The sequence below is a fragment of the Eschscholzia californica genome, unplaced genomic scaffold, assembly GCF_041429995.1.
Source record: "Eschscholzia californica isolate CP2 unplaced genomic scaffold, dmEscCali1.0.p SCAF_2, whole genome shotgun sequence".
In the NCBI taxonomy this organism is placed as follows: Eukaryota; Viridiplantae; Streptophyta; class Magnoliopsida; order Ranunculales; family Papaveraceae; genus Eschscholzia; species Eschscholzia californica.
This window is the reverse complement of record NW_028238309.1, coordinates 8957645-8971415: the sequence shown is the minus strand read 5'-3', so window position 1 is coordinate 8971415 and position 13771 is coordinate 8957645. Positions and strand designations below refer to the sequence as shown.

Genomic DNA, 13771 nt, shown 5'->3' with positions numbered 1-13771 from the left:
TTTGGGACGCCTGGGATGCAGAGTGCATGGGTGTCAATCAATATTGAAGAGTGGACAGTCTCAACATGAAATATTGGACTCTTGGTGATACTTCAATAATTCATGGACTTCTATTTTCTAGAGAACGAACTTAGAATGTTCAGCATACAGAGTGAGTGTCCAACTACTACAACAGTTTACCAAATGATACTAAAGAGTGAAGAGTCTCCACATGGAATATTGGACCCTTGGTGATATTTCTTTTAATTTCCTAAATCTCGTCCAAGTAAAATCATGTACATGCTCATCGTGGTATGACTTCTCTATTAACCTCAAAATTTGCCCGCCAAGGTTACCGAAGGAAAAATAACAGAAGTGCCTTCAAGTTACATGAATCTAAACCGGTGGCCAACTTTTAATGCGAAAAATGGAAAAAGCTCTAAAGGCCACCCACCTTAAAGGCTTCCATTTCCTCATACCTTGCCAACAAAATAATTTTCATTACATTGGGGGTTGCCCAAAGGGTACCCCATATATATGGCCCATACGTCTCTGCTTTAGGCAGTTTTCGTTTCTAGGGCTAAAAAATATTGTATATCCCTCAGACTTCAAAAATGAAATCAAGGTTCAAATATTTTTTTTTAGATTTATAGAGGTATATAAATCTCTTACAGACAATGAAGAAAAACGTCGGTTTGTGATCCTTCAATGATATTTCATCGAGATCTAAAATGAGCTGCAAATCCAATGACGACGATTCTTGCCAAATAGGTAAGTATGTGTACACAATAGGACCTCTACTGTTCAAATTCCAAAATATAAAAGTTTACCACATACATTAAAATTAATTTATTCATTATGCTAGTAAAAATTCATTATCAAACTTAATTAAGATGCATCCAATCCAACAATAACACACTAATGTTTACTATTACAACTCTAATTAGCTTCATTAATTAAGACACCAACAAACTACATAGTGGTAATTCAAACTTAATAAATACTTAATAGTACTACTACACTTATTCAGAAACCCTAGTTAATAATAATAAAACCACAAAGTACCCAAAGCTAGCTTCAACCTTCAATATTCATCTATTCTTCAGTTTTCTCAACTTGGGTAGTTTCAGTTTGATCAACTTTTTCATTTCCTTCTTCTTCTGATCCAACTGATGATGGAATCTCATCATCTTGTTCAGTAACATGAATTGGTTTCACTTCTTCTTCCTCTGGTTTCGGTACTTCAACCTCATTTTCAACTTTCTCTTCTTCTTGTACTACTACTACATCTGCTGGTTTTTCATTACTCTCATCAACAACATCTTTTGATTCTTCAACTTGTTCTTCTTCTTGATCTTCTTTGGGAGCTTCATCAAAAACTACGTCTTCAGTGATTGCTGGTTGAGCTTCTTCTAATGGTACAATATTTTCTTTATTTATTTCTTCCTTGGGTTCTTCTTGTTCATCAGTGGTAGTAACATTTTCTGATGGTACAGGAAGATCTGGAACAACTTCTTCTGGTTTTTGTTCTTGGGTAGTCTTTGTTTCTTCTTCTTGAACAGAAAGTTTCTCCATCTCTGGCAATGCTGATGTTGCTGATACTACCTGCCACCCAATAGTAGTTTCTTATAAGTACTACTAATTAATTATCATGAAAATGATTTTTGAACGAAAAATGCTAATAAACAAGAAAAGTTAGGCAGACTGTATGCGTAAATCCTATGAGGATTGTCGTGATTCGTGCTTTCGGTGATTCTGATCCCAATAAATAGCGAATCACAACAAGCCATATAGAGTTTCTGTCCAGAATCTGCCCAGTTTTTCTTGATGGGGTTTGTCTTAGTCAGCAAACATTATGTGTTTTGCCGTATAAATGTATACATATAATCATAATACTCTGACCACGAAGGTATATGTGCATGTACCTTTTATTTGTTTCTTAGATTTAAATAGATATAACATTAGCTGAAATGATGATATATGAGAATTAAATTAGCCTTGTAAAACAAATCATGGACTAAAAGGTAATTACCTCAACAGTGGCCATTGAAAATGTGATGAACTTGATGAGAGATGATGAAAAAGAAAATGTAAGTGAGAGAATTAATGAGAGAGAAAGAAGATGTTTGTGAGTGAGATGAAGAAATGATCACAAGTGAAGAGGTATTTATAGAAACCCTAGTACCCTACCACCCTTGAATTGGTAAAAAAAAATATGAGAAAGAAAAAGAGAGAAGTGGGAATACTTATTGATTCTATACAATTTCATTTTTGATACCCATACAAGATTGACATCAAGGACCTTAATTAATGTGCCTTAATTGTTAAATAAATAAATAATGTTGGGTTAGTGTGTAAATTATTATGATAAACTTTTTGAGTACTTTGGGATTGAGAAATGGCCAATTGATGGAAGCAACTTTCATGTTTGTTATGATGATCCTTTCTGTGCTTTGTGCAGTAGGGAATGTAGGTGACCTTTTCACATGTTATCCAACTCCCCCTGTTTCATTTTTAGGGTTATTTTTTCATCATGAAAATCTACTTTTATGGAAATTTTCTAACAATATCAAGTTGGAAATGGTGTGATCTCATTATTCCCTAGTGAAACTTTGTATCTGTTCTTCCCTTTGTATTGATTTTTAAACATAAGGTATGATTTCGTATCTCTAATCTAATAAGAGAGTAAAAACTAACTGAGCAACTAATCTTTCTTTTATTATTCTTTGTCTAGTTATATATATACTAGGTTCCCACCGCGTCCTACGGGCGCGGTAGATCCCTTTTGACTAACGCCGTCGAGATAGATCACATGGTCTGACTTCCCGTGTCGAGCATACATCTGCACCTGCATGTTCCAATATGTTTATTTTCACACCTTTTGGCGACATGTGAGTACCTGTGATTTGAAATTAGTACACGATTTCATACGAAATTGATACATAATTTCAGATAACCGATACTCGCTTGACCCCATATAGATGTGTAATTGCACAACAAAAGTTTAGTGGGTAGAATTGGTTGCTTATTATAAATGTGGAACTTAAGCCATAAATAGACGAAACAAGTAAAATTTCAACTAATAACAAATTTTACTATATGTTTTCTTAAACGCACGGTTAATATAGTTTCAGTTAAGGACCAAAAGTGCCCCTCACGGTTAATATAGTTTCACACGAGAGTACAAATTTACAACACATTGGTTGACAATATATTAGGCCGTATTACTGTATACAACCCGCTCACAACCCCTCGTAATGGGGGTTATTTTGTAACACAACCCACATGTAACTATGAGAGGGTATGCACTCAATTTTTATCTTGTTTTTGTGTTTTTGTAATGTAACTATAGTGTATAGAAAGCATACTAATAATAATGGGCAAGAGAGAGAATGAAAATGACCAAAGAGAAACATAATGTTATTTAGAGGTAAAAAAGAGTTGTACATGTATTCTTCGCTGTACAACTTTATCACCAAAAAGGTGATGAACATGTATCAGGACTCAGGAGGGAGGGACAGCAGATGCTAGCTAGGCCGGTGCTTGATTGGGTCCCAGTACTCTTTTCACATCTCTATCTTACTCCCATCAATCATGCACCTCACTAACCAACACACTTCTTGAGGTCCATCAATGGAGCTCAATGACATATTACTGTGAATCTGTGATCCTAGGCCAGGATGAAAATTTGTAATAATCCTGTACTGTTTGGGAAGGGTCAAGGGTGCCTCTGAGGGCATTCCATCCTTTGTTCTTAGCCCATTCCTATCTTGACTCCATGTAACTTTCAGACCGGGTATAATTCGTGTTGTTCAAGTGCAACACTGATTAGATAATACATCTGTCCCCCCAATAGAAAGTTGACTCCCAAACAAGAAAAAAGCTAGGCCGGTGCTTGATTAGGTCCCACTCTTTTCACATCTGTTAGAGCATGTCCAATGTAAAACTCAAAAAAATCTCTGTTTGTCCTACGTGTCAAAGTTTCAATTGAGATTCTCACTCATATGTGGCGGAAATAGAAGTCTTCAACTCTTTTGCATCTCCAATGCAAAACTCTAAACTTGTCTCATTTACTTATATGTCGTGGTTATTTTTTAAAAGAAATAATTAGTTATTTAGAAAATATAGAAGACTCAATTTTTATTGGTCGAAATTCAAATATTGACGAGTTAGATAATTAGGGATATCTCAAGAGGGCACTCTAAAAATAGAGTGTCCTCTTGAGATATCTCTATTCCACCCTCGACACGTCATCTTAGAGATCCAAATAGAGTGTTGCATTGGAGAGAGTTATCAAACAAAAACTCTAAAAATCTTATTTGGCACTCACATCTGTTATCTGTTTTACCTACTTATGAAACTTTTTTTACTAATGTACTAAGTACTGAGGAACCCACATACTTCAAATTAACATGCAGTGCAATCTCATGAATGGGGAGAAGCCATGGCAAAAGAAATCTCAACTCTTTAATGGTAAAATAATACACGATCGTGAACATCTTTACCTTCAAACAAATCTGCAATTGGATGTAAGTGAGTATATAAGATCAAATAAAAGCCCGATGGACTCCATTAAGAGATATAAATTTCGTCTTATGACAAAATGCTACACTCATGTCGAAGGTATAGATTACCATGATACTTCCGCTCTTGTCGCCGAATTGGTAACAGTAAGAATCCTTCTTTTGCTTTCGTTATTAAAGAATGGACTCTCCATCAAATAGATGTTAGAAACATGCTCCTTCTAAGGGGACCTCCATGAAGAAGCATACGTGAAGTTCCCCCTTGGATTCACTAAATCTAGCGACAAACGTGTATGTCGTCTTCACAAATTTTTATATGGTTGAAAACAAATATCAAGACAGTGGTTCGCAAAATTTTCTACTGCACTCCTCGATGAATGATTTAAACAATCTTTAGCAGATTATTCTCTCTTTACCTATCATAAAGGTTTTATATTTTTTTTGTCTTGGTAGCAATGCAATTTCCATCATACGTCACAAAGAAAATCTTGCAAATCGATTTTTTGTTAAAAATTTAGGACAATTACAATATTTTCCAAGGATCGAGGTATCTTGCTGAGGGCATTTTCTTTTGCCAAAGAAAATATATTTTAGGCATTTTAAAATATTTGGGTCTCATAGCCCAAAAACTCATCTCCTTCTCGAGCAACATCTAAAGTGTGCCCAACATATGGGAATTCTCTACTTGATTTGAGTCTCTATTGCATGCTTATTGGGCGTCTTTTATACTTAACGGTTCCCGTCCTGATATTACATATGTTGTCATTACCTTAAGCCAACTTATGAAGGCACCACACACTACTCATCATGATGTTGCCTTTCGTATTTTACGATATCTCCAACGAACTATAGGTCATGGCATTTTATTATCCGCTCAAAATTCTTTACGTCTTCGTGGATATACTAATGTTGATTGGGCAGGATGTAACACGACTCATAGATCCACATCAAGCTATTTTACAAATTTTGGTGATAATCCTATCTCTTGAAAATCCAATAAACAATCTACTGTTTTCCGATCGTCCGCAGAAGCAGAGTACTGCGCTCTAGCGAATCTTCATGTTGAAATACAGCCAACCACCCTTGGTTGGAGTGGTAAGAGGTATAGTTTTCTGATGGGCCTAAAAGGTTACCCTAAAAGGTCTCCACCCGCAAGTATACGGGCGTCTAGTAATAGTTCCGGTAAGACCGGTTCGTTCCTCAGAGACTAAGTTAAACTAAATTTTACGTACCCTTAAAACTATTGAGATTTAAAAATGGTTTGATGGTGGTAAAATAAAAATAAAATATAAAACTCAAAAATAAATAAAGAAATAAGTCGGTATTCAGAAAAAGGGAACCTAGGGTTTTCGAATCTGTCTTCCTAACAATTCTAACGACAATTTAATTTTGATCTAATTAGAGAGTTCTTTATATAACTCAGGTTTTAGTCCATGAACGGTTTAAAAATCCGGAAGATTTTATCTTTAAAATAGTAAAAACTTTAATAAATTTATCGAGAGAATAATTATTATGACTTCATCTAAAACCCTAGATAAAAAAGATTTAGCTACTCATGCTAGAAACGATAAATATTTGAATTAGTATAAGAAAAAGAAGAAAGAAACTTAACTTTTCTGCGATTTTCCCACCAAACAGAGCCTAAGGAAGTGATTTCCTTCTGTTTTTCTCGGAATCTGCCAAACGCACCCTCTGGGAAAACGATTTTCTCGTCTTCCCGGAAATGAATTCTCTGAGAGAAAATTATTTTCTCATCTTCTTGAAAGTACTTTCTTTCTGTTTCTTTTTCACTCTTTCTGTAATCTCTCTCTCCCTCTTTCTCTGTAATCTCCCTCCCTCTCACTAAGAAGTACAAAACAACAAGAAAAATCAACAGCAAGAAAATGATAATATTAAAACCGAGTTTCTGTTTCTCTCTCTCTCTACAATAACTCTCTTATTAATCTCTCTGTCTCTCTCTAATTCTCTCTCTTCCTCTGTAATCTCTCTCTCTCTCACTAAGAAGTAGAGGAAACAAAAGGAAAATCAAAAATCCAGAAAATCGGCAATGTAAGCTTCGGTTCTGTCTCTCTCTCTCTCTCTCTCTCTCTCTCTCTCCTGTTCTTCTCTATAAAATCCGTGGTCCACTAGCTCTCTGTTTCTCTTCTGTTTTATAGACCCAAGACTAAGGGTGTGTTTGATATCTCCCATTTCCATGGAAATAAAAGAATTTCCGTGGAAATAGGTATTTCCACCGTTTGATACGAAGTGTAATTCCATGACTTTAATTCCCTAGGGATTCTATTTCCACGAAATAGTCCACTTTTAATTCCTTGCTCCCCCTCGGAATTAGTTTCCGTGGAAAGTCAAAAATCAAAATAAAAATATTTTAATATATTCGGATACTTGAAACCTAATATTTATCCCCATATATGTTCAAAATGATATTTTTACCCATAAAATTTAGCAAAATGAATTTTTACTTATACATTGGGCAAATGACACTTTTGTCCTTCTTACCAAAAGACATGTTTACAAAGTTGTCAAAATGACATTTTGGAATTTATAGCCAAAATTACATTCCTACCCTTTTATAATATCAAATTGACATTTCACCCTTATGTTGTCAAAATGACATTTTTACCCTCGTATAATATCAAAATGACATTTTTACCCTTAAATTAGTAACGTGACACAAGGTTAAATAATTTTACAACATATGGGTAAAAATATAATTTTGAAAGCATAAGGGTAAAAATGTAATTTAGACAACATAAGGATGAAAATGTAATTTTCGCAAAAGTAAAAATATCACTTAGACTACATAAGAGTAAATAAAACTCTTAATTGAACATTATATTCGTAGAAGTTAGTTGTCAACCAAATAACAAAGTTCGTAATTCCACGGAATAATAAATGACTACCAAACGAAAGAACTCTTATTTCCACAGAACAAGTTCCGTGGAAGAGTTTCCACGGAATTCTTTTATTTCCATGGAATTGTTTCCCTGATATCAAACACAACCTAATTGAAATCCTTTGTTTCTGTTTTGATTCGAATTGAATCGAATCTCTTGGTTCTCTCTCTCTCTAAAATCCTAACAACCATCTCTAACAACCGTGATCCAACTCTCCTTCTCTCTCGGTTTGAATTTGAATCCTTCTCACTCCCTCTTGAATTTGAATTTAAAGAATATCAAGTCTCTCGGCCCCCTCTGTTTCGGTTCTTCCTCTTATCAAAATACATCCAACCGAATCTTTTCTTCATTAACCCCGATCTTTCTCTCTCCTGGATCCTAACAAACTAACTCCTTCAATCCCTTTCTCTCGGGTCTCTCTCTGTTTCGGTTCTTCCTCTGTTTTATCGGAGAGGAAAATCTCTTTCAAAATCCAACTCTATCTTCTGAAATCTTCTCCTTCTTTACTTCTCTGTTTTTTTCTATTTATTTCATAAGGAAGGAGAAGATGAGAATGATATGACCCAATCAAAGAGATCCCCTAAATCGTGGAGCCAATCAATGCTTATCACGTTTAATCAAAAGCTGGCATAAGGGTGTGATTTGGTGCTTCGCGCGGCAGCCAACATAAACTACGACAAGAGCCACATACACGGGATCTGTGGGAAATATCTACGGCCGTCGATCAATATGACGTGTGTAAGGGAGCATCATAGTACCATGTGCCATGTCGCACCCAACTGCTGCTAGGTCAGGATCCCGAAAACACCCGGGAGCCCACCAATCTTCCCGACATTATACCACGAACTCATGTTACCGTCAGATTGCGTTGTGTCCTCCTGATGGATCTGCGCCACGTGGCTCTAGGTGTTTTGGTCAAATGATTTTGACCCCAATCTTTGACCTCCTCTATTTCTCTAACCCGAACTCCGATTTCACTTTCGTTTTCGCCTACGGACTCGTCATGGACCCCACTTCTTATCTGATCATCAATGTTGGTCAAAATACCAGAATGAACAAATGACCATAATGCCCCTCGTTTGTGTCTTTCTCCCAATCTTAACTGTTTTTCTCGTCGAATTCCGTAAAAGACACCTGAGAAAGAAAATCAAACAAATCATCAGAGTAACCGCTCGAACTGGACTAACTAACCCGAGTTAAGAGATTCAGATGGGACATTTTCATGTCTCATCATTTTCCACCTTAGAGGTCAAGGGTTCGAGGCACGCTGAACAATTAAAAAAAAAATACATGCTGAAATACTTATTTGATAATCTTCACATTCCTTTCTCCGATCGATATAAGTCTTTTGTGATAGTCATGTTCCAATGCATATTGTAGGAAATCCAACATTTCATGAAAGAACAAAACACACTGAACTTGACTGTCATTTCATTCGCGAACGTATCAACACTAATTTAACTGAAACTCGATACATCACAGTTGTTGATCATATTACATGCATTATACAGGAGACTGCGTGTACAAGAAGAATCTTGAATAACCGGTTAAATAACCGATTAAATGAAGGTAGATAGACAAGTTGTTATTATATTGTGCTTTTGACTTATACAAATTGGATTAGTTTAGATTAGTTTGAAGATAACTTTGTAAGTATACATAAACATCTCTGGACTCCATGTCTATAAATACTCAATGAATTGATTATATCATAGTAAGAGATTCAAACACCAAATTAGGCTGAACGACCGCTAAAGATTTTAAGTTTTCTAATTGTAATAGTTTCGTGTTTAAAATTAAATGTGGGTTTAAGAGATTTATTAGTCTCCGAGAGTTGGATATATATTGGCCCCTTCTAGGCCTGTTGTGTTATGTATATAGGCAGTGGCGTGGCCGAGAATTTGGGGGCCCGGTGCGGAAAAAATGTTTGGGGCCCTTTCTCCAATAATATTTAAGTTGTGCATTTTTTCCTCCCAAATACTTATATGCAAAAACAATACACATTTGACACTCCTTCCATGAAGTGAATAGAACAATAAGTATTCAACTTCATTAAGATAAACACTAGACTATTCTAATAGTTGTTAGAAATAATTCGAGGCAATGTGAGTTAATAAAATAAACAAAAAATTGACCATGGAGAGGATTGAACCTAAGACCTCGTACTAAATGTTGAAGAGGTTTACCAATTGAGCTATATCACTATCTTGTTTCATTTCATACTGCCAAATCAATATATTTGATTTGACATTTAGGGGCCCCTGTCTCTTTGACAAAATTATGTGATTTGAGGGGGTCCGGTGCGACCGCACCTGTCGCACCCCCTCAAACACGCCCCTGTATATAGGAGCTTTTGGGTTTATTGATTTCTTTAATTTGTGTTGGGCCCTTTTAGTACTTGGGCTTTAATGCAAAGAGTTATAATTCGTGGGATCAAATTAGACTTCTGTTGATAGGCACAGAGAAGAGGCTAAACCAAAAGTAGGAAAGGAAAATTACTTTTGGGGCCACGAGAGTACTTGCACGCAAAGGCCCCTCAGTGGCTTCGCTCCTGCGAGCACCCTAACATAGAGTAATAAAGTAAATAATATAATAAATTTGTCGGATTTTAGGCCTATTTCATGTTGTCGGACTTTAGGACTCTTTCATTGTGGTTTAAATTAGGCGGTTCTCGTGCTTGCCACATCTTGATGATGTACCAATGCCTTGTGACGACTAACGTAGACCGCAGTCGATTTCTCGAAAAAAACAAAAACAATGTGAAACGTTTCTAAGTTTATGCGATAAAAGCAACTTGAATCCTAATTATTATATCGATCTTTAGTCGAAACTTGCTAACAAACATATTATTAATTTATTATAAGAGTACATGACATTTCATAATTCAAATACAAAATTGAGGCTCCTCATAGTCTGAATAGCCACTATATAAAACTCCTAAATTGATTAACTTCCTGCTATTAAACCACTACTTGAAATTACTTCCCGCATTTCAGACTTCCATATTTGAACCTTTCTCATGCTCCTGCAATATCCAAATGCAAATAATAAAATAGAAAAAGAAGAAGAAGAAGATGAAAATATAAATAAATAAGTCTGTTAAGGCGGAAAAGAAAGACGATAAGAACAACGTAATTCTTGTCCGCTTTATTCTTTTACAAAGGACAAGATAGACTGCCTACAAACGTGCTACCTCCAAGATTTAGGTCATATCCTAAAAAAAAAAACAAGATTCGTCTATTTTTAAACCTCTTAAATTTGCAAAATGGTTGACTAAAGGGAACTGCGGATTCGAGAATATCACATATAAAAAATTGATTTATTTTTGCAACTTAGAAGTGGTTGACATTCCATAAAAATAGTTTAACCTTAACATAAAGCACTAATTAGATGTATAATGATGAAATGAGTATAGCAAACTATTGGTAGCCCAGTTAGTTAATGCGTTACTCTGCAATGAAGAGGTACAAGGTTCGATCCACTAGAAGTGCAAATCCGAAGAATATTAAACTTGAGTTATTATTAGTATAAATAAAATAATGTAATAAATTTGTCAGACTTTTAGACCTCTTTCATGGTTTAACTTAGACGGTTATCGTGTTTATCACATCTCCTTGTAACGACTAACTTAGAACGTAGTCGATTTCTCATTAAAAAAAAAAAAAGTATAAAGGGTTTAAAAGATAAGTACCACCACATTCAGGGGGTGCATTAAGATTACACTTCTTAGGTAAACCCATGGCAAGGTCAGGATCAACACCAAAAGTAGGAAGGAGAACTTTATAAGTACAAAGGCAATGCATATCTGCAATTTTCATCACATCACAGCAACCTTGGGTTGGTGGGGCAGGTGTTGAGCCTGCCCTAATTGATGGCAAACACTGTGCCAATTGACTTGATTCCATGTTACATATTGTCATGCCATTCACACCTTTTCTCTCTCCTATTTCAATTCCAATCAAAACCACCACTACAATTACTCCTAAACCCCATGCAACTTCACCACTCCTACCCATCTTCTCTTCTCTCTCTAGCTAGTTTCTTTTTCTTCTCTCTTTCTCTCTCTCTCAAATTTGCTTGGCAATGGATTGTATAATCAAATTGGTAGTTGTCAATTTTATAGTGAGTTAGGGTTTTGTTTGTTTTGGGTATTGAAACTTGGTATTTGGGTCAAGTTTTTGTTTGTTGCTGTTGTCAAATGTGGTAAACTTTTGTTTGATTAACATAAAGACTGTTCTAGTACAGTGACCGACTCACCTGAATTCACCTGAATCAGTGAAGTCTTACAAACTCTTGACCAAAATACCCATTTTAATTGGCAGAATTGCTTATAAAATGAGAGGAAAGGTAACTGCACAGTTGAGGTATTACTGTGAAAAAGATAGGGCAGTTTAGGCATATAGCCTCCTAGTCACGGGATGTCTTTGGAAAAGGGCTAAGTATTGAAGCGGTGGGCTTTTCGGCCCTTTAGTTTATAGGGACTATAAGTTTACCCTATACAGCCAAAACCAAGAGTTACCAAATTCTATCTCTTTACAAGGTATCTCAAGTAGAGGCCGGATATAAGTCCGAAATCCCCTTTATCATATTCACACGAGCCCGGTGAGACCCGTGGACATCCAAACCACTCCTGTTCATTGAGGCCACGGACACTGGACACCCAAACCCTATGTAAGTCAAACCGTTACGTTAATTGATTCAACCGATTAATATGAGGTTAACCATAGCAAATTCAGTGGTGCCTATAGAACTTCTCGCCTATTACAGGCCACAAAAGCCTCACAGGACAAACATGACCTAAGTGTATATAAAATTTCACTTACGAGTTTCGACTCGGAAGAAGTGATGCACACGGAAAGAAGATTACGATGATATTACATAGAAACTTTGTAGGTGTTCGAGGATTTGAGGCAGGCTGACAGTTCAAGAAAAACTTCGTAGGTGTTCCCTGTCGGTAATTAGTTGTCGCTTCAAAACAATTTATAGAGTAATTTTCTTTTGAGAAATTGAGAGCAATATGGCATTATATTTTTTTTTCAAGAAAGCCAAAACTTTGTTTTATTTCCGTCTCAAAGATGAGAAGGGGACCGATGACTTTTACCAACAAACCTTCAATAACGACGAGTTTGATATTTTCATTGATATCGTCTTTTTAGATAGGTAGTTGGAGAGGTTACTGTCGGATCATAGTAGACACTTTATGTTGTTATTACGACGAAACATTAGATAATTTAGTTAATAATATTTGGTAATACTAATATTATATTCAAGAAATTTATTTCTCTCCCCATTTGAATCCTCCCCGAGTCCTCCCGCTGATGTGGTGAGTTCTCACTTAAGTATATTATCTTTCTATTTGTTTCCACGCTCAAGTGAGACGTCCCAAATCAACCGGCGGACAGTTGGGCAAGGGAGCAAATAGAAGGGAAAATAGAATTTGGCATACACCCTCAGGGACGGATTCAGGATTTTCACCTAGGGGGTGCGGATTTATATACCTAAATAAATTTTTTTTTTGCAAACACAATAATTGATAAAATACTTATATTCATTAATTATATTGATACATCAACAATTACAAACGCAATTGACCTCTACGAGAGTTCATATTTTGAAATGTTCGCATAATCGACTCATTGTCAATTTCACTAAAAACTTCTTTTTCAATAAAGACTACTAAACTATCATTGAGCCACGCATCACTCATCCTTTTTCTTAATCGTGTTTTAACTAGCTTCATAGCTGATAAAACTCTTTCAACAGAGGTAGATAAATTGAAGTTTGTAAGAGTTTGTGGTAGATGAATTGAAGTTTCTAGGAGTTTATGGTACATGGATTGAAGTTTATAGAATCTAAGGTAGATAAATTGAAGTTTGTAGGGGTTTAGGATATTTGAATTGATTTTATATAGGTTGATAGTTGCATTGATTATGTTTTAAAAAATAAAACTAAAAATGGGGGAAGTTGGACTCGAAGCCGAGTCACCTAGGTACGATGTGCTATAGGACCGTTTCTTCTACCATCAAGCCACTCTTAAATTCAGCTATAATTATGCACGCTTACTTACACATCCACTTGAAGGCACAAGCACTTCAAAAAAACAGTGAAAATTCAAGTGATAGGTTTCGAACCCATGACCTCTTGTTCACACAGATTTACATCCCGTCTTTTATCCATTACACCAAAGTGTCCTTCATGTCATCTACACACATCGTTATCTCCATATCTATATACCTATATGTGTAAAAAAGAAATTATTACTACTACTACTATTTGTTTTCGGGAGGAACGAGGGGTGCGGCCGCACCCCCTCGCACCCCCTTGAATCCGCCCCTGACCCTCATTATTGATGCTAGTAACAAAGAATGTTTT

The 13771-nt window shown here is 35.8% G+C and overlaps 2 protein-coding genes across 2 annotated transcripts; both read right to left on the bottom strand.

Moving 5' to 3' along the window:
• Positions 1-813: 813 nt before the first annotated feature.
• On the bottom strand, positions 814-2284 carry LOC147555973 (uncharacterized). The gene is made up of 2 exons (XM_086663685.1): positions 2012-2284; positions 814-1584 (listed from the first exon to the last, which is right to left on the bottom strand). The coding sequence occupies exons 1-2, from the start codon at positions 2024-2026 to the stop codon at positions 1075-1077; spliced, it is 525 nt and encodes a 174-aa protein (XP_086519811.1). The 5' UTR covers positions 2027-2284; the 3' UTR covers positions 814-1074.
• Positions 2285-10416: 8132 nt separating this feature from the next.
• On the bottom strand, positions 10417-11415 carry LOC147555972 (putative lipid-transfer protein DIR1). Its single transcript, XM_086658556.1, has 2 exons — positions 11091-11415; positions 10417-10424 (listed from the first exon to the last, which is right to left on the bottom strand). The coding sequence occupies exons 1-2, from the start codon at positions 11413-11415 to the stop codon at positions 10417-10419; spliced, it is 333 nt and encodes a 110-aa protein (XP_086514682.1).
• Between the last annotated feature and the right edge of the window lie 2356 nt (positions 11416-13771).

Coding starts and splice junctions, on each gene's coding strand:
- LOC147555972 (XM_086658556.1), bottom strand. CDS start 11,415: ATGGGTAGGAGTGGTGAAGTTGCATGGGGTTTAGGAGTAATTGTAGTG.